This window comes from Buteo buteo, chromosome 14 (assembly GCF_964188355.1).
Source record: "Buteo buteo chromosome 14, bButBut1.hap1.1, whole genome shotgun sequence".
Taxonomy (NCBI): Eukaryota; Metazoa; Chordata; class Aves; order Accipitriformes; family Accipitridae; genus Buteo; species Buteo buteo.
In genome coordinates this window covers 29,370,776-29,393,450 of record NC_134184.1, presented here as the reverse complement: position 1 = coordinate 29,393,450, position 22,675 = coordinate 29,370,776, and the positions used below count along the sequence as shown (strand labels likewise).

At 43.2% G+C, this 22,675-nt stretch overlaps 1 protein-coding gene across 3 annotated transcripts in view; it reads left to right on the top strand.

Annotated features, from left to right (window-relative positions):
- Window positions 1-2,637: 2,637 nt before the first annotated feature.
- The window catches only part of EPSTI1 (epithelial stromal interaction 1), a 50,663-nt gene continuing 30,625 nt past the window's right edge, over window positions 2,638-22,675 (top strand). The window contains exons 1-5 of one of the 3 annotated variants that reach the window (XM_075046141.1): window positions 2,639-2,924; window positions 13,719-13,777; window positions 15,760-15,843; window positions 19,543-19,616; window positions 20,254-20,337. In XM_075046141.1, coding sequence (XP_074902242.1) covers window positions 2,728-2,924; window positions 13,719-13,777; window positions 15,760-15,843; window positions 19,543-19,616; window positions 20,254-20,337 — 498 coding nt within the window. In that variant the 5' untranslated portion in view covers window positions 2,639-2,727. Of the gene's footprint in view, window positions 2,925-13,718; window positions 13,778-15,759; window positions 15,844-19,542; window positions 19,617-20,253; window positions 20,338-22,675 lie in introns of all 3 variants that reach the window. The other 2 variants (XM_075046140.1, XM_075046142.1) reach the window with 2 other exon arrangements.

Here is a 22,675-nt window from a genome sequence, read left to right as displayed (position 1 = left end):
GAGATCCTTTCTCACTATAAGAGATACTCAGAATCCCAGTCAGCCACCTCATCCTTTCCTTGGGAATGTCAGATGAGATAAAACTCTCTTCTATGAAAGAAACAGTATTTAAAAAAAAAAAAAAGTAAACCGATATAATGTCCCCTACCTTTCCTTCCCTGAAAACACCTGTTCATTCTTCATATTTCACTGTTGGTTTATGGATTTTAAGGTTTTGCATTTTTAAGTTTTTTCCACAACCACGGACACTTTTCATTAAAAACTAAGATTTTCATTTAATACAAGAAGACTAGAAGCCTAAAGCTTTTACAGCCCTCTTTTTTGAGCAATATAGGTGTAAACTATTTAGATTCTACAGTTACCATTTGCAGCCAAAAATTTCTGAATTTCAACAGGAAATGGATATTAGATCTGAATTTTACATAACAGTGTGGGTTTGAACATACAGCAGCAGTGGCCACATTAATTATAATCAATTTTCGTAATTAAATTTGGGTTATTAAGGCATCAATCTGCATGGGTTAAGAACCCAGATGTTGAAGCTGGATATTTACCAAATAGGATGCCTGTAGGCACAGCTGTTATCCCACAAATCTTTGCAGTCCTCAGACATGACTGCTATCATTTTGCACCGCTTCTAGTCTCTCTGCACCTCCTGTACGCTCCTGTATGCACCCACAGTCCTGCATAAGGGGCTAAGCTTGATGCTTACTTTCATTTGCCAGCACCCTGTACATAAAATAGATATGTATTTGTGAAGAGGAGGGGGCACCTGGCTTAAGAGATCTTCCCCAGGGCCTGCATTTAGGTGTGCCTGGCAGCTCACGTGAAGGAAGACAGCAAACCTCGAGCCTTCTGGCCCACTCAAACACTTTCTTGGACGACACAGGGGATGACTCAGATTGTCAAGTGCCATGCATTTGATTTCTGCTAAGAACACAATCACTATCCGCGACAAAATGTCCGTGTTCCCCACAGAGACCGGAGGTAAAGAATAAATCCACACACCTAGTCCAAGGCTGTAATGCCCTTTTCTCCTTTAGCAATTCCTGAAGACATCTGGCAGAGGAGACACTCTTGCCCAGACTGACCTGGAACACCCTTAAACAAGAAACCTGCCTGGGTTGGCTGTTGGCATTATCAAGAGCCTTGGAGCTATGACCCAGCAATATCTTACAGACGAGATGTACTCCCTTGCCCACAACATATGGCTTTGAACAACAGGAGGCAAAGGCGGCTGTTACAGTCTATGTTTATCTTCTGCTCTGGCCTCCTGGGCAGTTTCCAGACCAAGACGGTTTGTGTGAGCAAGCAATCTGATTAATAACGCAGGCAGCTGAAAGAAATTGGGATTAGAGAGATCGGGGCTTGGCAGGAGGTAGGTAGAGGGCCTTTGGGTGACTTCTGCTATCTGTCTCCAAGAAGTGATAATACTGGACTCTCCTACAGTGTCTCTGTGTGTTCATAGACCAGGCTAGACCCATCGTGGCCCAGAAGTGAGACAATTCTGGGAGTGGTGCAAGGGACTACGCACCAGGTCATCCCTTTGCAACACACTGCCATTGCACTCCAGAGTCTGCAGAGTGATTCGTGTACAAATGAAGATCATCCCTGCTGCAGAGGGATGGTGGGACAGAGACACCGTGGATGCTGCCTTCATCGGAGATAGGAGATCTCACCTGGGAGATAGGTCCTGCTGGATGCGGCAGCTCTGGGGGGTGTGCTGCTGGTGACGGGGTCCCATACAGCACCCCAAGGAGCATCACGAACACCAGGCAGCCTGGTGGCATTTTATTTGGCTACTTTCCCAGCATGTGTGGGGTGTGCTGTAAGACCTAGACAGTCCGGACAGTCAGGAAACCTGGCCACAAAAGCATCCCTTCAGCAATTTTAGTGCAGCTTGAGCAGCTGAGGACAAAAAGTGACAGGGTCTGCATGTGTGGATTTCCCTAACTCTGCTGCATAAAGCTTGAGTAGTGTTACTAGTTCTTTTTTTCTTGCGTTAGGAGCTGCCAAACATCTTTATTTTACTAGTGATATTACAAGGTTTTCCCTAGCCCTGCAGATCCCATAGATACAGTACTACTGGTTAGATGTGTTCACTGAAGGGATCTGTGTTTTCGCTTAAGAGGATCACGTATTTGTCCTCTATTCATCAGGTGGAATTAGGAAAGTCAAAGTAAAAAAATTTTCTGATTGAGCAGAATTGAAAGGCAGAATTGGGAGTTGTGCAGGACCATTGCCTTAGGATTTATGTGAGAGTTAGTTTTCAGTTTCACTTTCATCTTTCTTTGTACACTCCTGAAAAATAGAAACCAGCAAACCCCCTAGTGTTATCCCCCTCTGTCACAGGAAAATTTGAAGTGCTGGGGTAAAACATTGTCAGAAATATGGCTTTGAGCCAGACCTCACCGTGCTTATGCCGAAGCAGTCTATTCCAGGACTGCACAAACTGTTCTGGACTGTTTTATTAGTATCGATCAGCTTTGCTTCCCCCCCACGACTCCAGCCTGCCTGGGTGCTGTGGGTGAGATGATCAAGCTGAGCCTCAGCTGGAGGATGACTCAGAAACCTGTGCATGTATTTGCATGTATTAGAGCTGAGAGTCCAGGCAGGGGCGGGTCTTGCAAGGAATTGAAACCAACTTGCGAGAACTCAGAGGTCTGAGTCTTTCCCAAGCCTTAGTGGCAATACTCGTTTCTGACAAGGCAAGGTGCTCCCGAAGCAATGTCTGGGGTTAGGGGATGGAGGGAAGGCAGCAGGCACAGGACGGCTGCTGGCTCCGCTACCCCGTTTTCCTCTCAGGGTTACCTTTGGGATGGCAACAATAAAAGAGAAGAGGCTGAAAACCCCCAGAAGCTGTCAAAATCTGAAGAGGAGCAAAGCAGCCAGGCGTTGGTCTACCAACAACAGCAGGAGCAGTAGTAAGTATCAAGGAGCCTGACTGAGATGGTGTTAACGTGTATCGGGTGCCTGTTCTCTACCATATTCGAGGTGTGCGCCTTCAAAGGTGGAAATTCTTTATAGAGAGCCTGTGAATGGGACCGGACACACAAGAAGCATGTCCTCGTCGCCTCAGAGCCACCTACGAACAACGCTTCCTACATGGGACCCGCGTTGTTCTGGTAGGATTCCTGATAGCGTGGCTTACAGCTCGTGGGATAGCAGTGGCTGGTTCTATACGTCTGATGTTGGCGTACACGGTGTCTGTTTCTTGTTTTCAAAGTGGAATTTCAAATCTGGTTCTACCTCCCTGTTTTCTGTCTCCTAATACTTCATCCTGGAAAGTCTAAAAATACTTCCTTTGGCTTAAGAGATGGATGCAGGCTGTGTTCCAGCACTGATCTGAATGCAATCCAGGACACAAAACGGCTTCCAACAACTCCATGCTGACAGAAGTAAAGCCAAAGCTTCAGCCCTCAGTTTCATTTTAGGCTTTATTGGGATCCATCCTCAGTCCCTCTCTGGTTTTCCAGTGACAATTCTTAGATAGCTTGTATAAGCTCTAGCTTGCAGATATAATACAGAACAGAAACTGACAGCAGTGTGTGTGTATTTTATGCACATGTGCTTAATACATATATACCTAGCTAACCAAAGCTAATTTTTTACAGTCTTTTTCCCCAAATGTGCTTTTTCTGAGCTGTTAGTAACAGTGCCTATAATGTTGTTATTATTATGTGCTGAGTTTGCTTAGCTTGCTTTTTGTTCCTGTCTCTCAAAGTGCAGCTGACAGAAACTGAAGGCAGTTTCAGTTTCCTTTCCCTTCTTTCTGGATGAAGAAAGTGGAGCCACGCTGTGAAAGCGGTGGCAGGCTGCTGATCGCAAGCAGCAATCAGCAGCTTTCCACTGTAACCCGTGAATGCTTGCCTACTAGGGACTATTAAGAGCTGGGTAGCTTTGAAATCCGTCAGCGCTTTAATGACCGACTTTCAAGAGAGCAAACAACCATTCCTGAATTACAGTCTATGTTTATTTTCTGCCACTTCCAAGCAGAAAAGACCCTCTGTCTTGCCTGCCCTCACACTGGCATATATCCACAGTAGAGTGAGAGCAGCCCTAGTTGGCTTACATAGTTGTGCTATGTGCATTTTTTTCATAGAACCGTGGAACGGTCTGGGTTGGAAGGGACCTTAAAGATCATCTAGTTCCAACCCCCCTGCCATGGGCAGGGACACCTTCCACTAGACCAGGTTGCTCCAAGCCCCATCCAACCTGGCCTTGAACACTGCCAGGGATGGGGCAGCCACAGCCTCTCTGGGCAACCTGTGCCAGTGTCTCACCACCCTCATAGTGAACAACTTCTTCCTTCCATCTAATCTAAATCTACCCTCTTTCAGTTTAAAGCCGTTACCCCTTGTCCTATCACTACATGCCCTTGTAAAAAGTCCCTCTCTGGATTTCTTGTAGTCTCCCTTTAGGTACTGGAAGGCTGCTAGAAGATTTCCCCTGAGCCTTCTTTTCTCCAGGCTGAACAACCCCAACTCTCTCAGCCTGTCTTCACAGGAGAGGTGCTCCAGCCCTCTGATCATCTTCGTGGCCCTCCTCTGGACCTGCTCCAACAGGTCCATGTCCTTCTTATGTTGGGGGCTCCAGAGCTGAATGCAGTACTGCTGGTGGGGTCTCACAAAAATAGAGTAGAGGGGGAGAATCACCTCCCTCAACCTGTTGGTCATGATTCTTTTGATGCAGCCCAGAATGTGATTGGCTTTCTGGGCCGTGAGCACACATTGGTGGCTCACGCTCAGTTTTTCATCCACTAATACCCCCAAGTCCTTCTCCACAGGGCTGCTCCCAATCCACTCATTGCCCAGCCTGTATTTGTGCTTGGGATTGCCCCGACCCACGTGCAGGACCTTGCACTTGGCCTTGTTGAACTTCATGAGGTTCACATGGACCCACCTCTCAAGCCTGTCGAGGTCCCTCTGGATGACATCCCTTCCCTCCAGCATGTTGACCACACCACACAGCTTGATGTCATCGGCAAACCTGCTGAGGGTGCTCTCAACCCCACTGTCCATGTCGCCGACAAAGATGTTAAACAGCACCGGTCCCAATACCGACCCCTGAGGAACACCACTTGTCACTGGTCTCCACTTGGACATCGAGCCATTGATGGCAACTCTTTGAGTGCGGCCATCCAGCCAATTCCTTATCCACCAAGTGGTCCATCCATCAAATCCATGTCTCTCCAAATTAGAGACAAGAATATCATGCGGGACAGTGTCAAATGCTTTGCACAAGTCCAGGTAGATGACGTCAGTTGCTGTTCCCTTATCCAGCAACGCTGTATCCCCATTGCAGAAGGCCACCAAATTTGTCAGGCACAATTTGCCCTTGGTGAAGCCATGTTGACCATCACCAATCACTTCCTTATTTTCCATGTGCCTTAACATAGTTTCTTGCCAGGCACAGAGGTGAGACTGGCCTGTAGTTCCCTGGGTCTTCCTTTTTTCCCTTTTTAAAAATGGATGGGTTTGTTGTTTGGGGTTTTTTGGGGGGTGGAGGAATGGATAGTGAGAGTTTTCTCATTGGTATAACTGACTTTTCCCAGATTTGGTCTGGGATACAAATCCCCTGGTATAGGTTAGGTAAATACTTCGTCAGTTGGTTAGCCTGAGCTCCCTGCAGAATTTAAGGCTAGAGCAAATATATTCACACAGATTCTGACCAGAAGATGGGATCGCCGCTAAAACTAAGTAAGCTTTTGGGGAAGAATATGTTAAAGCCCTGTTCCCTTTTTCATCTTCATATGATGCTTACAGAGAGAAAGGTGTTGTGCATCTTCTGCAAGGAACGCTTAATATTTTTTGCAATGTGATACGAAAGATTCTCTTTGCGTCTTCATAAAGCTGTAACAAAGAATTAATTCCTAAACCTGAGTGTACAAATTAAAGTCTGCATTAGTATGTAGTTAATGAGGAGGAGGCATGAGGGAAGGGCAGGTTCAAACAGAAACCATGTAATATGAGTGGGAAACAACTACTCAAAAAAAGAAGTGAACAGAACTGGGGTTTGCTCCCTTCTCTCTCGGAGGGGGATGGTAGCAGTCAGTCTGAATGGGATGAAGCTGCTTAAACTGTGATTTCCTTAACTAACCCAGATGAAAGTGGTAGATAGTATCTGAAATACTGAAGCAGACAAGGGAAGATCTTTATTCTTAAAACAAAAATTATTTCATTCAGTGTTATTGCCTTTGTTCTGTTATCTCAAGTTATATTTCAAGAAAGAACTCAGATTAGCATTTTAGCAGTGATAAAGCTGACTCAGCCTTTTAGCCATCAGTCATTTTGAAGGTGATCTTTAAAACTCAAATGCTAACACACCCTCAGAATAGTCCAGGTTTCAAGGCTCTGGAATAACCAAGGGTTGAACAGAGCAGTTGGAGAGCTGAAGTCATAGGGTGTCAGTAGACGAAAAAATGCAGACTAGCATTAACCTAGAAGGCTTTCTGGAATATACATAGCAGAGGGAACATGAGGGGCCCAAGGAGGATACCTCTGTGCCAAGGAGTGGCTCTATTCCAACTTGTGTGCTGCTTGCTATTTTTTGGAAACAGCCAAGATATGGTTTTGCTGCCAGCAAAGCAGGAGTTGGAGTCTCTTCTGAAGCCTCTGTGTGAGTTGTTTCCATGCAAACTCTCAGTCTCAGGCTGTGTTTCAGAGCAATTGGGAGTAGGAAAACACCTTCGCAGCATCTTAGGGTGGGATCAGGTGACCTTTCCTGTAGACTGGACACATGAAATATGTGTGGGACATGGCATGTTGTAGTCTTATCCACTAGTCGATATTCAAACTTGACTATTAAAAAGTACAAGGTGGGCAGCTGGTATTAGAGAGTAATTTTCCTCTTGCTTTGGAAAAGCTCTTATATGATATGTTGAGGCTGAGAAGTGATAATAAAATGGTTCTAATTAAGTTAAGAAAAATACTTCTTCAAATGCAAAATTGAAATCAAACTTTGCACATCCCCCTCCGGTTATATATAGGATATGGTTTCAGGCCATGGAGAAACAATCACCAGGATGACAAGTGCTTGAAACCGCTTATAATAATAAGCTTGCATTTAAGTTACTTCACTTTGTCTGCTAAGTGCCATGAAATTAAGTTGTAGAAAGTGAATTCCCAAATTGCCCCTGTTCATGTATATTCAGAAACAAAAGTCTGTGCAGAAGAAAAGGTAGAGGAAAGTGGGGAAATTAGAGACTGAACTATAGCTAGTGCCCAAAAAAGAAAATGCTGTCCCCATTCAGCAGTCTGTCCTTGGCGCCTTTAAAGCTGGCAGGAATAATATTGGTTCTGGTAAAATCCATTAAAAAGATCAAATTCAAATAATAAAATCTGAAGAGACGTTCTTGCACAGTTGGTAACAGTCCCTCATCATTTTGTGTGAAAGGAGAGCAGAGTTACTAGAATGCTTGACTCGCAAAATTGTGTTCTTTGACTGCCGGAGCCAAATCCATCAGGACTTTCTTTCCTTCCTTTTCCAATCTTCATCCTGAATTAAAAATATATATGTATATCTCTATAGTGTTATAAGAACTCTCAATCTTTTGCTGATAGAGTATACTTAGCAGTTCTTCTGAAGATTTTATTTTCTTTCACGATCTGAAATTTCTTTTTAAAAACACCTAATTAGTCTACGAAACTGGAGGCAGATGCTTAACAAAATGCTTGTTTTGCCCACTGCCCTGCCACCGGTGGGAGTGCTAGAAGGGTAAATTTGAATTATGGACAATCTGTTTAGAGTTGAGCTCTGCATTTGCTGCACAGAAGAAATCTCCCAACTCTCTATCCTTCAGGCTGATGTACTAATTTTTACAGCCCAGTGGGGTGATTCAGAGATGCCCGGCTTCGCTGCGGTCAGCAGCCAGCCTTGTCTGCAGCCAAGTGCTTGGTGGCAGGGTCTATGTAAGAGGATAACTATGCAGGAAGATTTCTGTTAGTCTGGATTATGGGGGTTGCTGTGTTCCTCATAATTCTTGGAAAGGGGGGAGAAAATCCTTCTAACTCCTGTATTAGAAGGCTTTCTCAGAAAAGCTTGATTTGCACAAGCGCCGATGTGTTCCCTTGATGTATAGCTTGATGAGGAGCTGTGGTGAGATGATGAATAAGGAACATATGGGAGGATGCTGTGTTTGGGCAGGGGCAAAAAAGGACAACAAATACTGTGGTGCAGAGGCAGAGGAGGAGGAAATATATTGTTAAAAAGAAAGTGGTGGAAGCAGTCTAAGTCTTAATCTTCATGTGATACAGCATCTCACCCGCTCAGCTCTCCAGGCAGCGTAGTCTACCCACGGGTGTATGCCGACTAAGGGCACGTCAGTGTTTTCAGGGAAGAGAGAAAGCTGTGCTGCGAGCCCAGTTTGGGCTGAGAGCTACCTCTTGGCTCCCTGATTTGATCCATCACTGTGACAATTTCCTTGGAGCTTTAGAAGGTGGTTGGGACCATCCAGAACAGGGAGCTGGCTGAAGTACCTGCCGTTCTTTCTGCTGTGCTGTCGCATGCTGAGCCCAAACCGAGCTGCTGAATCCGAGCCCCATCTTCACTCTTGGAAATTCAGCTCCGAGTTTCCGTTTTACTCTTTGGACCAAATTTTAAGTTCAGGAATTTCTCTGCAAGCTTGCGGGCACCAGAGAACTGAGATTTGGATGCCAACAGCAGAACCGCAGGTCTGTTGCTTTCCTGCTTGTTTCTGACTCATACCTTCTCCTGGGCCTCTCTCTGCTGCTGTTTTCCTCCTCGCTCTTTCCCCATGCAAGTTGGCTTCTGCAGGATTTAACTCTTTGTTTTATCCCCAGACCTCACTATGGCAAAAAGGCTGGCCATTTTAATGAAGATTTTAGCTAACCAGAGGGACAAGATACAGGAGTGAGTTACCCTGGCTTAATAAGCTTCCAGATATCAGCTGAACTGTGGTAATTAAGCGTGCTCCTAGCCTGTGGCAAACACAGGACAAAATCCACGAACACAGACTTTTGATGATAAACATTTTCTGCTAACGCAGTTCATTTTCTGCCTCTCGTGTTAAGAGCACACGTGCAGCTAGGACGAATCAGACAGGGTGTAATGCTAAGCCCCAGTAATTCCCTTTTGTCTCTGAGCTGCAAACTGGTAAGATGCTGCCGCTGATAACGATGGAAAGCCAGAGCCCCAAGCCTGCACGCAAGGTTTGTACACCCTCCCGGAGCTCTGCTTATGGCAACCGCCGGGGCACAGAGCATATTGCTCGACTGAGGTCTAGAACTGCGGCTGTCAGTTATCGTTAGCATCTGGCCGTGCGTGCATTGCGAAATAGGGATACCTACAGGACAGTTGTCTGGTCCCTGGGATTTGGCATCTTGTAGCCCTCTGATTTGGCAGCTTCCGTGGTCCTTTGCAGCATATGGCTGCTCCATCAGGCATGGGAGCCTTGGTGGAATCAATACCTTGTGGTGGCGTGGACTTGCCTGCTCTTAAAACAATACTTGATAACGGAATGCAAAGTTCAGCTTAGCGTATCTTTGAAGGAGACTCGACAATTGTCTTTGGCAGTTTGGTCTCTTTTCTCTTTTAAATTCAGTCTTAACCTATTATTTAATGCAGTGTTTCACCTACATCTTCCCTTGAGTCCTTCCTCCAGACTGAAGCTGCCCAGGTCTTTTTCCCAAGCTCTAGTCATTTGTGTTGCTCTCCAACTCTACTCTCCTTGGTTTCTGTCTCTTACACAGAGCACGCTGCCCAGCGGAGCGAAATATTTAGCTTTCAGCTTTGTGGCATTCATGTACCGATGCACCCGTGGTATAAAACACAGTGGAACTGGAAATGGTTTATAACAGCCATTACTTTTGTAACTCTTTAAACTATTTCACACTTCATTTGGAAAGCTCCCCAGTGGTAGATGGCTGGAGCAGGCTTGAGGAAAAACTGAAGGGCACAGCTCTGCAAAAAGCATTATTGGTGAAGAGCAGTTTGCATGTGTTTTTTCAGTTTTAGAAATAAACTATTTTATACAAACCTGAACGAAAGTAGAACAAAAGTTTCTATGGACTCTAGCCTGAAAGCATTGAAAAGGTGTCCTTGAGTGCTGCTAGTTAGATGAGTAGTTACACACAGGATTCTGAATTTAAGGTTGCAGACATGGTGTTCTCTGTGTTGCTGATCACTCAAACTGTAAGCTATCTTTGCAGATTTTCTACGACTGTATGGCATGTTTCTCCTGACTGAAATGTTTCTATATCTGTCTTTTTATAGATATTGTTATATAGGTATTTATCTTCCCACTAGTGTGGTATTTGATGTCTGTTTGAAAAATCATAGGAGGCTGCTTTTTGGCTTTATTTCAATACAGATACATTCTCTTATTGGGTTATAACTTTCTTAATCTCGTTAATATCTGTTCAGTCTGTGTAATTAGTCAATACATTCCCATTTTCTGTGGAGAAATTACATCAAAAAAAGTCTCATCAAGATTAGTATGACCTGTAAAGGCAGAAGACAATTTGTTTCTCTTTTTTGAAGAGCTGTAACCTAGGTAAGACGTTCTCGCTGCCTCCTCCAGGGGCTTCTGTATTTTTATTTATAAAACAACCCTACCTCAAAGATAGGCTTAAGTCGTATAACAATAAGAATCATTATTAGGGAACCTGTAAAGTTAAATTCTTTATCATCTTTTCTGGTTGTGGATTTTGAAGCACTTTGTATATTGGTATAAAGTACAAAAAGTCTGCACACCACTGATAGCTTCAAATCTTCACATTTCCTTAATTGCTACCCAGGTAAGTAGGATAATTTGCTCCAGACTTATGGCTACTGTGGCAACTCAGAAACTGACTGGAATATTAAATTGACGGGCTGTAGCAGGTTTTATAGGCTTTACTGGATCAGAGGTTTTGTCTGAACAAAGAAATGACATGCAATATCCTGCAAACTGGCTAAAAACACAAGATAAAAAGTGGTGGTGGGTTTTTGCATTAACTTTCCTTCAGAAAAAATCTCAAGAAAATAAGGGACGCTAGGTGCATATTTTAGTTTTAGCATTAGAACTCGTAGGGCAGATGGAGTCTCTCAGGGAACAGCTCATCTGGCTCCTCTCCTGCTGTAGGCTTGAAAAGCGAGGACCAGTTCCTGCCCCGACTTTCACCTACCCCACAAGAAGTTTACCATGAGCTCGCTCTTCCTTCTCCCTCATCCCAATACCCAAAGCTACACTCTTACATATCTACCTTTCCAGAGACCCAGGTGAACACTATAAAATTAGATAAACTCACTAATGCACTTTTTTTTTTTTTTTTGTTAACTTGGACTAAAACAAAGCATGTAGTATAAGCACTAAGTAAAAAACAGCCAAAAGTTGTTCTCCCTTTCCCTCCCCCACTGGAAACTTGATATCCTCATTTTATTTTAACTTTGCCTTTATTTCAATAACATGGAAAGCAAATTGGCCTTTAAGTAAGCACTCTTTCAACCACAATGACTCTTAAACTGCTCTTTGGAAAGCAAAGGAGAACTTTCGCTGGTGGTAAGTGTGGTGTCACCTCTACCTCTTTCGTAAACTGATTGATTTTTGCTGTATTTCATGTGCTGTCCTTCTGAGCTCCTGGATAATGACCACGGTCAGATGTCAGAAGAGTGGCCCTCAGCTGCCCTCCTGGACTTGGAGCTTTCCAGCCAAAAAGCAGAAGCAGATAAAGGAAATGATTCATGGCATAAAGGCTGGATTTGATATTGTGGTTTCTTATCCATGTGCAGACACGCAGAGGTCCATGCTTTCTTTTAAAATTGATTCCTAGTTTAAAAAAAAAACAGCCAACCAGCCAAGCGCTGTTTGAAGTCATCCAAGTACATCTGATGATATAAAAACTCTTCTGCCCTCTAGTGCTGTGAAGCAGTGGGATGTCTGAGATGCACTGATGGTTTTTTTTGCGAGGGGGAAATATTTAGCCTTGCAATTCACAATTCCAGCCATTCTTTTCACTGACAAAGGGAGGGAAGTGTAAAAGGTACTTAATAATTTTTGTGTATGGATTTGAGAGAAATATGATCTTAATATCTGAAACAGCCAAGAAAAACTACTAAAAAAATTTCTTGGAACTGATAAACTGTACAGCAGCTTGTCAAAGGCAGCTTGGGAAAAATTGTAAATGCTACTACTCGGTCAAACAAAGAAAAATCTGAAAAACCATCACTGATGGGGAACGTTGTGCCATAAGCAAGGCGGGTTGTCAAAACTTCTTTTAAGTTGTGCTGTGAATGCAAGAGGGGCATTGCTGCTCTCTTAGCTCCTGCCTTTGAGGGTCTGGGGTTCGGTGGAGAGGGGAAGGACAGTCTCATGGGCACCAGGGTAAGCTGGCAGGAAGGGAAAGGATCACATTAAATGGCTAAAGCTCACAGCTCTATCTTTACTAGTTTAATCTCATAAATTAATCCACATCCTCCTAGAATAAGTCTTCAAAGAGAAAGAGGTAATTGGATATAAATACTTTCCTTCTCAAACCTTGAATTACAGTGGTACGGTAGCGGGCAGCTTTTTGCACTTTGATCTCTTTGCATGATTTTCATTCCCCTTTTTAGCCTTCGTCTCGGGCCTCATTCTCTCATGACTTTTTCATACCCAGCTGTGCTCTCTCTGCTTCCTAGCTTGTCCTCTAGCCACCCTCTGTGGACCTTTCTTCTTTTAAGAGGCTCAGCCTTCGCCCCTCGTTTTTCTTTGTTTTCTGCTCTTCTCCTCGGGCCTTCCCCGCCATGAAGTCGGATGAAATATTTGCGCCCACACGTGCCAATAAAACCCGCGGAGAGATGTGAGCCTGCTCTGATACCTGGAGCCAGCTGCCGCTTGCCCCATTTCTGGTAAACCTTGCACCCCCGTGGCTCGGATTCTGCTGAGCGGGAGCCGTGTAAACTCATACCCACACAATACACTGTGTAGATAAACCCCTGTGTTTTCTTCAAGTGGAACTGACATGTTTTCATCACTCTTTTGATCACCTCGAGTCTCTAATACACTCTGAACGCCGTCCTGCTTCTTTGCTGTCATGTTAGATTGATAGCTCCTTGAGACAGGAACTGCATTTTGAATTAAGTCTAGAAAAACAGGGCCTTTGTCCCGATTCAGGGAGTCGCACCTTAGGCATGACAGCAAGATAAATATGCCCAAGGAATTCCCGGTGCCTGACACGCGCAAGGCTGACGAGGAAACTGAGGCTCGGGCTGAGAGCAAGGCACCTGGGTGCATCACAAACAGTAAGATTTTGCGCAGTCCTTGGACAACTCTTGGGCAAACTGCCTAAATCCACGAGGTTCTCGCTGCCCTCGAGGTGAGGACTGCCAGCACCAGTGCTCTTCCCAGGAGACGACGGTCTTCCTCTGTGCTTGAGCAAGTACTTGTGGAAGTAGTTGTCTACCACGTGGAACATTTTGTTCCAAGGAAGCTATTTGATTTGAAATGGCTGAGATTGAAGGTCAGTGGTCTAGAGTGAGACTTGAATAAGAAAGTGAAGGCTGTGCTAGAAGTTTCTGGAAATATTATCCTTGGTATTTGCAGCCAACTCCAAATATAGCAAGTATTTCTAGAGAATTTACCAAAAATTCCTGAAGAGCTGAATCAAAATAAATACCAGTTTTGATATGAAGTGATTTGCTACAACAGCAGAAAACTGACGTTGCTGATGAAGGAACCCCCTTCTAGTCCTGGTTTTCTGTAGACAGAAAAAATAAGAGAGTGTTTTCCTTCATTTTAGTGTTGGCCCATATGTCTTGATAACTCCAGAGGAAACCAGAAGAAACCGGTTGCAGCAAAGTAAGTTGACTTGTCTAATATGGTAATACACTATTTCTACTTGAATAAGTTTAGGGTTTTGTGCACTTTATTGCCCTTGCAACTTTTATCCTCATTTTTACAGTGCTTTTATATGTGCAGCTGTGACAGTTAAGTCAGTGCTATGAGCATTCTCCATCATCATGTAAGCTTTTCTTAAGATTAACTTCTCATCTGACTAAACTTCATGCAGAATAAGTCTTGTTCAGGAAAAGGTTTTTGGCAATTTCAGTGCTGGAGCTGTTCAAGCTGGCTCCTACAAGACTCAGCTCGAGTTAGTTCTATCGCACTTTTACAGCATTGAATTCAGATTGGAGAATCCGACTTTGAACGCTTTCTGGGTTAGGGGGAGGAAGAAAAAAAATGTAAGAAACGTTTTTGAAAATCCTCTCATGTGGAGACTAAAGCAACTAGAACCACTGCTGGTTCTTGAATCTCCGTTTAAGGATTTAGGTGGCTCTTTTAATAAAGCTGGGAAACATTGTTTTAGATGGAAAATATCTGTGGATATAAGTTCACTTTTGCTTGGCTTTGAGTCTTACTGGTGAAAGTAGCTAAGCAGGAACACCCATAACCTCTACCAGAATGTGTTAAAAAGCTTTCATTGGCAAAGTAACAGCAAGAGTCGGTCGTGAAAGAAATCCTGTATGCAGAGGTGACCAAGCACAGCAGTCCTATGTGCCTATCTGTTTATTTGTGTGAGATAAGAAAGCTGAAGGAGCATCAGTCAGCACTCTTCACAGTTTGAGCCCTCAAGTAAACAGTGCAATTAAATCCTTTCTTCTCACACCTTGTGAGTTTGGCTGAAATGCTTCACCTGGTGTGGGGTTGGGTTTCCTTTGGTTGCAAGAAAGAAAACGGACTCCTCGTGAACCAAACCATAATATTCTGGAAGGAGGAATAAAAGCAGATCGTCTTAGAGCTGACTCCAATGCTGACAGCAAAGGTGCTGCTGCTCTAATAAAGATCTGTTTTCACTTTGTGCCACCAGCATCCAAGGTCTGAACCATGCCAAGTATTTCTGCCTTGGATGCTGGCAGAAACAGGACCTCACTGAATCCAGTCTCTACCTAAATGCTTGTTTTAAAGGTGAAATTACAAGCTGGTGTCTCTCTTGGGCCTCTTTAGAGGCTTGCTCAGGAACTGGCTTTATCTTGTTAGAGGAGAGCTGGTGTTAGCACCCGATGGCCATCACCTGCCATTAGAAAATATGGTTTTAGTAAGAGTGAACTGAGTTCCTAGAGCAACTGAAGTACTGCTGTAAAACACAGCTCCTCTTTCCATAGGCTTTGTGGGCCTTGCTGTTGAAAGGAATTGTTGGGGTTTTTCCTCCGTCAGTCGATTTGGGAGAGCAGTTTAATCAACCAGCCGTCCTAGAGCACAGGGCTGGTGCCCCTGGCTGTATCGACTAGACTTCCACCAGCTACGCTGGGAACTTGCCAGCCATCCCACATGTGGACACCTGTGTTGAAGTGTCTTAATTTGAAGCTGAATCACCCATTCCTCCTGGTTTTATTTAGGGAGCACGTGGTTGGGAGGGAAAATTACTTATTCTTTATTTCCCTGCTGAGGTGTGTTACACCACAAGCATTTCCCTCCATGCAGCAATAACGTCTTAATCGTAACAACTTCTGCCTTACCTGCAGGAATAAATCCTGTGGCATTTACCTACAGGTTCCCACGGGTTAAAAAGTCTATTTGCAGTCCCTTAGCTGTTTTTTGTTTTGCTTTTGGGGTTGAGTCCTCGGGTTTGCTCACCACAGTCTGGAGTTAGGCAAAATGTTTGCCTTGTTAGCTGATCATTGCAGTGACTGCGCAACCTCCTGGGGGCTGTCTGCACCCCTTGAGAACAAGTTTGTCTGTTCCTGGATGGGTCTTCAGGGTTACATACAATTAGAGATGCTGCCTGCTTTTTAGTATTGCCTCTAACTTCCATATATTTGTTTCTTTTTGTACCTGCTCAGTTGCTAAGAAAGAGCTAGATGACCTGGAGCGGTGGAAGGAAGAGCACAGGCCAGGGCCAATTAAGCTGGTTCCACAGAGGCTGGGTAAGACACATAAATCAGCTATTATGAATTGCAAAATTTTACTTTCCAGGACATAGGACATTTTTCACTGTTTCTCACGTGCTACTTATTAAAGAGATTCAGTGTCAATAAGGGCTAACACGAGCCTACTGTACGTGCTCTGTGCTTTTCGATGGTCACGGTGATGAAGACGTTTCTGAAACAAAACAGCACAGATTGTCACTCAAGAAATCTGCTGAGATCAGTGTAGAGAATCTGTACTAACTTCTGGATAAAACAGGTGGTTTATCCCTCCTGTTGGTGACATTATCTGTGGTTGATGTCTCTGAGGGGGTGCACACTTGGCATTAGCGTGCAGACGGATGGCATGTGTCGGAGACCCTCCACTTACCCGTAAGAAAAACCTGTGTTAGGGCCAGTACCTGTGCTTTCTTGACTGCTGGCTCTTGAAGAGGCAAAAGTGATCCCTGCAGCTTCAGGCATTTGCAGGCTAAATGTGCATGAGGCTCTGTATTACCAATTTTATGAATGTAACATCAGAGACGGGTAAATGAAAAACAGGATAAAAAGCTACAGGAACTGAACTGATGTGTTTGATAAGATAACCAACTTTTTTTCTAGACAGGTGAGAGAAACCATAGGAGATCTCTTCAATCGTAACTACTATAAAACATTTAATTTAGTGCTATTTGGGAGTCAGTTTAAAAAAAACAAAAAAAGACCAAAAGCAAAAAACCAACCCACCCCCAATCTTGTACAGAGAATAGGACTGCAGGTTGGGCTGAAGCAAGAGGAAGTTTATTAGAAGGGCTTTTCAACTACCAGTCTTGTAGTACATTTCTTTAATGTGTTTGGCACAAAAGGTAGGAGAGCTGATGAAACTTGCTGACAAGACAAAACTTGAAAGCATCATCCCTATAGAACATAAGGAGGATACTGTGCAGCAAAAATGGGATGACCTTGAGGAACTGCACTAATAGAAATGGGACAAAATTCATTCTGACAAAGTGAATTATTATAATGATGCCTTTATTAGTTTTGTAAATCTAGAGCTGCCCTTCCTTCCCTTGGCTGTCACAGGAGAATTCGGGGTGCACAGTGCAGGCTATTGTCTCCCTTGACCTGGGAACTACGTTCTTTTTTTGCCATGCTACACAAGATAAGTTTGGGGTGGTGTACTGTGTATAAAAATAGATACCAGGTGGGAGGTGGAGGAATTTGAACCGACTCCAACCCAGATCTGGGGTTGTGGTCAAGGTGATACTGGTCCCACGTGTTTGTTTTGCCCTGCAGCCTGAGTCCCAGGTGTTTGCAGTGGTGAACCTACCTTTGCAAGTTGGTGTAATTCCCTGTATTCCCACCATCATGTGCAGTCATGTAGCCAGACGTGCTCTTTGTGAGTTCATACATACTAGCTGCTTCTTGCCTGTGAGCAGTTCCTAGAAGACATGCTTCTGTCCCAAGAGGAACACAAAGCTTTTTGCTGAAGAAAGGGAAATCTGAAAAACAGAAACTTGGTGTGTGGTGGCTGTGCAGGATGTGTGCGGGCTGGCTGCGTGACTGGGGACGTGGTGGCAAACCCACAGTGACTGAGTGCAGGGAGTCTTAATTTCTTCTGGTCCCACTGCATTTAAAAACTTTCTTGGGAAAGAAGCAAATTAAGAGGTGTGGGGAAGCAAGAAAAAGCTGAAAGAATTCAAGGATGTTATGTGAGCTCTTCAGTCACTCTCTAGCTGCCACTTAGAAAGACCCCTGGAGACTGAGACACATGCACTATGTTCAGTGCCTTTGAAATGAGGTAAGGTGCAAAGATTATTAGATCTTATCATTCCCACAGGAACAAATTTGGAACAGAAGAGAGCTCAAGGAAGGAGAAAAAAATATAAGTGGCATCTCTAATTTCACAACTGTAGGTACTCATTAAGGTAAAAAAGTTTCCTATGTTATTTTCTCAGAGTGATTTTTAAGAGACTACACATCTAGTCCAAATCACCAGAGAATTCTTAAAGTTGAAGTTTCTTAACACTCATGCTTTCCATAGGGAAATAAGTATTCTGGATTTCAACTGTAATATTTGACTGGCAAACTTTCAGGTACCACAGAGGGATGAGAGCAATGAAGGATGCAAAGTTCCACCCTCCTCCATAAGCAATGAGTGGAGCAACAAATCATGCCTGATAAATGCAATGGCCTCTTTTTTGATCGTATTATATAAAGCCAGTCATGACATACTCTGACTTCAGTGAAGCATTTGGCACATTACAGCCAAGCCAACTTGAGTGAATTAAACCTGGCTGAAAGGTTATAGGCGGTGGCTAACAATGATCAGAAAAATACTTGTTTAGAGCCATGTCCAGCAGTACATGCAGAAAAGTACAGTGAATGCAAGAGTGTTAAATGTTGCCCAGAAAAGGCTAGAAAGGAAGAAAGAATAAGCATCTGAAAGGTTTCAAAACTTGTTTAATAGCAATTTTATTTCCTAGACCTGGGGAGGGGACACTCTACAATAAGCTGTATGCTTATTGCTCCTGTGAGGTTGCTGCTTGTATACTGTACAGCCAGTCTTTCGTGAGAACTTAATCTGATGGAGTTATTTGTGCGCATAGAGATGTTGCCACACTTTGGGAATTGATCTCCCATTCACCGAACCTCACAAAAACACCTGAAGATTAGTTACCTTCCATTGGTAAGCGGAGAAAGCTACTTTCAGTGAAGAGTGATCCCTCCTGAAAGATCTAGTACAGTTGTCTCGCATTTCAGGCACCTCAGGTAGCACAGATCGGTCCAACTGTTTCTGTAGAATTAGCAGTCACATAGTGGGGAACTTCTCAGAAAAACACTAGGTGAAAATACAGCCCTCATCCTCAGAATGGGGTGGGGGCTGCTGCTGGGTTTTGCAACAACCGAGGGAAAGAACTATTGGCTTTCCCAAAGCAAGAAAACACTTTGGAGAATAGTAGAGCAGAATAATAGAATCAAACCCTCTCCCTCCATCCCTTAAGACCTGTTACCACTTTCTTTGTGTGGTTGGTTTTTTTTGTTTGTTATTTGTTTGTTTGTTTTAATTGAAGGCTGAACATTATGGCCAGAGCTTTAGATGTTCTCAAAAGAGAGCCTGTGCCTTTGGAAAGGGCACCTTCTGCTACCTGGATAGGAATATGAGGTCTGTGGGAAAAGGCTTTGATTTCCATTTCAGAAAGCAGATTCTTCCTCGAGGCCCAAGACATTACTTAGAAGATATTCAAATGATAGCATGCCATTAGAGCTGGCAGACTCCAAGCTCCTAAATTTGATAAAAGAGAAACTTTTTGGCAATAAAATTTCTGACTCTGTATGTGTGTGTGTGTGACAAACTGAGCGAAAGTGGGGAAAGCTGGATCTGAAAGTGAAGGCTCACCTGCAAAGCGTGACTGATTTTCTGAAAATGGAATAGTTCCTCAGTAAACTGATCATATACTGTAGGACATATTTGCGGGTAGAGTGGATGATACAGTGGATGCTCTGTAAATAACAAGCTAGTGCTTTTGACGGATGGATAAAATGATCAAAAAGGTCTCCTATCTGTTCTCTTTAATGTCAGACAGCTACCGTAATTATGAAAAATTTCCTGTATATGCATACATCCAATCTGTTATATTACTCTGTTCTGAAATGACTGGCATTTGAACTTAAAATGCTCATGCAAAATACAATTTATATGGATTTTTTTTTTTTTTTAAGGTGGAAAGGAATCAGAGACTGAAGCAAGGCAAAAACAGCAAATGATGCTCATGCAATCTAAATACCAGCAAAAGGTCAGGAAGAATACATTTTTTGTTTGTTTATTTTAAGAACTCAAAAAAAAGCTTTTCATGAAGTGTTTCATATGGCTATAAAATGAACTCACAGTTGCTTGACAAAAGAAAGTCATGAAACCTGAAGGAAGCAGCAGAAAACTAGAAACAAATGTTCTGCACCAAAGGAAATGGGAAATCTGGCTATAAATATGGAGCAACCCATATCACAGATCATATCTAAAATGATAACCAGTACAGGTGTAAAGCCACTTTGATGCATCGCTGTATCTTCCAGCATGCTGCCTACACTTCGACTAATTGATCAATGTACCACCCCATCCAGTGCTTACGTAGAAATGTTGTTCCTAGTATAAAAGGTATAAATGCTTGTAAGTCATCAAACTGCTGTGTGATTCCTTGCATGGATGCCCATTTATCAGTCCTAGATTTCTCAGTCTTTGTAGAGCCAATATTGGAGGAGCTGGTGCATAGCCTGCTTTATTCAGTGCTTCATTTTAAGAAAAAATTCTGGAAACTTTCCTTAAACACACTTTAGGTTTGAAAGATGTGCAGTACAGAAGTCAAGTCAAGTTACCTTATGTGTTCTTTATACACATACATATGTAAAATAATTTTCTGTGTTTATGTCATACAGCACAAGAGAGAAGAATATGTAAAAGCAAAAAAGGCAGCTGAAGAAGCTGAAATCCTGAAAAAGAAAGCAATTCAGAGAGAAAAGGTAAACATGGTTACTGCAGAGCTGGAGCCATATAAAAGTTCATGTCTTGATGCTTGATTTTGCTTAACTACGTGGAAAGGCTAATTAAATTAAATGGTAGCCCTGGATTGCATCAAGGAGTGAGGAAATCCAGTCCTCCTTCTCTTTGTAGCTGACTGAAGGATGCCTGACCTGGTGTTCTTTGGGGCTTGAGCATCCCTTTGGCTCTTCAGAAACTCCAGCCTTTCAGCTGCATCCATCCTGAAGAGTTAGCAGAGAGGGAGAACACTAGGGTCAGGATTAATGTTGTGTGTACAGGTTATATAGTTCACTTTGGCATGAGCTTTCTCTGTAAGATTGGATTGTGGCAGATGGCACAAAGACCTTATAGAAATCCATAATTGCCTGTTGTACACATGGGAAGAATACAAGAAAATCCCACCTGTCATGGTGGAAAAGGCATCCAAATCATGAAAAGGTCAGTGTAGTCTCTGCATTGTGCTGAGTGCACCCTGAAATTCAGATGCCCCTCCAGCCCCTCGGGGGGGGGCACACCCAGTTGCATTGCTAATAGGTAAGATCACTTTTTCTTCTAGTATTGGCCATATATTGACACCAACGATACCTCACTTGCAAATATTCATTTTTATTTTGCATTTGTTTGGTTTTACTAGTAATTCTCACAAAGCGTCTTCTCATCCTGCGTGCTGCATAAACCTTTGAAAAAGTTCATTCATGTCTCCTTGGTGGAAACCAAGTAGCACTCGGTTGAGAATGTAGTGTGGAATTTAAATGAAAAAAAGAAAAGAGGGGGAGCACGATGCTGATGTGCACAGTAGTAATGAGAGAAAGGGAGATTTTAGGTTTGCAAGTTTTGTTTCCACAACAGTAAAAATGATCTTCTGTGCAGAAGCTGAATGTTGAGAGTTAATTAAAAAATCATCACTACTGGATGGCATACAAGGGCATGCATAAACAAAATTAGTCTTAATTGCCTCTAGGTAAGGGTTAGTCTGTTCCCAGTCTTTCAGCGGTTAGCATTGCTCTTTGGGGATAAGCCCCTACACAATAGCTCACAGGGGCAATAAATATTATCATGTGAAAATGTCATTAACAGTTACCAGCTCAAGTATAGCTCCAGAAGCAGTGATGATAGCAATGGTAGAAAGGGGATTAATTATACTTTATTCACCTATTAAATATATGTTGTTTGTCCGTGGGCATTGGACAAGAAAAATGTTGCAAGTCTGCTATAATTTATAGTTATACCTAGAAATTGTATTGATGTATCAGTTTTGTTTTCATGCTCTTTAATTTCCTTACCTTCGCTCCCACAGATTATAAAATCTTTATAGATGTTGTAGATAGTAAAACTGTAACTATCAGTTTCTTCTAAAGGAGAATGCAACATCATGGCGAACATCTTTGCGAAACAGACTGTTTAATTTGAATAAATAAACATGTACCCACAAAGCAAACAAAAAAAACAGAGGAGCATGAAAGGGAACTCTTAATTTGAATATGTTTATTTGGGTTGTCTTCCACAATAGTGATTGAGCTGATGAACATTTCTACTTGGAAGATGTTTATATATTAAAAATTCAACTCGGTGTTTAAGAAAAGCATGCTGAAAAGCCACTAAAAGATGTCGATTTGGCCGTCTCACCCTGCCTGCAGATGAAAGGCTCCCAAGAGCTGAGGATGACAGGAAAGGGATCCTAAATATCTGGTACTGTACAACCAACACCGGGCCCTGGTTACCGCAGGAAAGGAACTATTTTTTTTTTAAATGATGGGTTTGTAGACAGCTGCACCTACAGGGCATCAGCTGAGAGCATGTCTTCCTGAAAATTCACAAGCCGCCTCTTCTTACTTAAGGCCAGTCCTTCTTTTGCTCAAGGTTTTTATTCATTCAATAAAAACCAAATTGTCTGAGAGTCTGAAAAGAGGTAATGGCTAGCCAGCTTTATCAGCAGGGGCCCTGAAACTTTCGCAGCTGGAGAGCTACTTTGCCAAAAAACGGGACCGGTGAAGCCCTACGGACTGATGCGTGGTGACTAGAACGGGTGCTGGTACTCAGCTCAGTCCTTGCTTGGTTGTAAGGATGATGTACTGGAAACCAGTGCTGCTTATGGACATAGGATCTGTTGATGTTATTGCTTTAACGCTGGTTTTGCAGAGAAAAGCGGTATCCGCTCTCCCGTCATCTTTGTGACCAAGAGAAATTTGGGTGTCTGCCAAAGCAGTACCCAAATGTGGAAGGTCGGCTTTACCATCTGTACGAGTCCACCTGCCTGTCTCTGTGATTCTTTAATTAACCGTGAGGTTAGGTCCTGGAATACCAACGCTCTTGGCATCT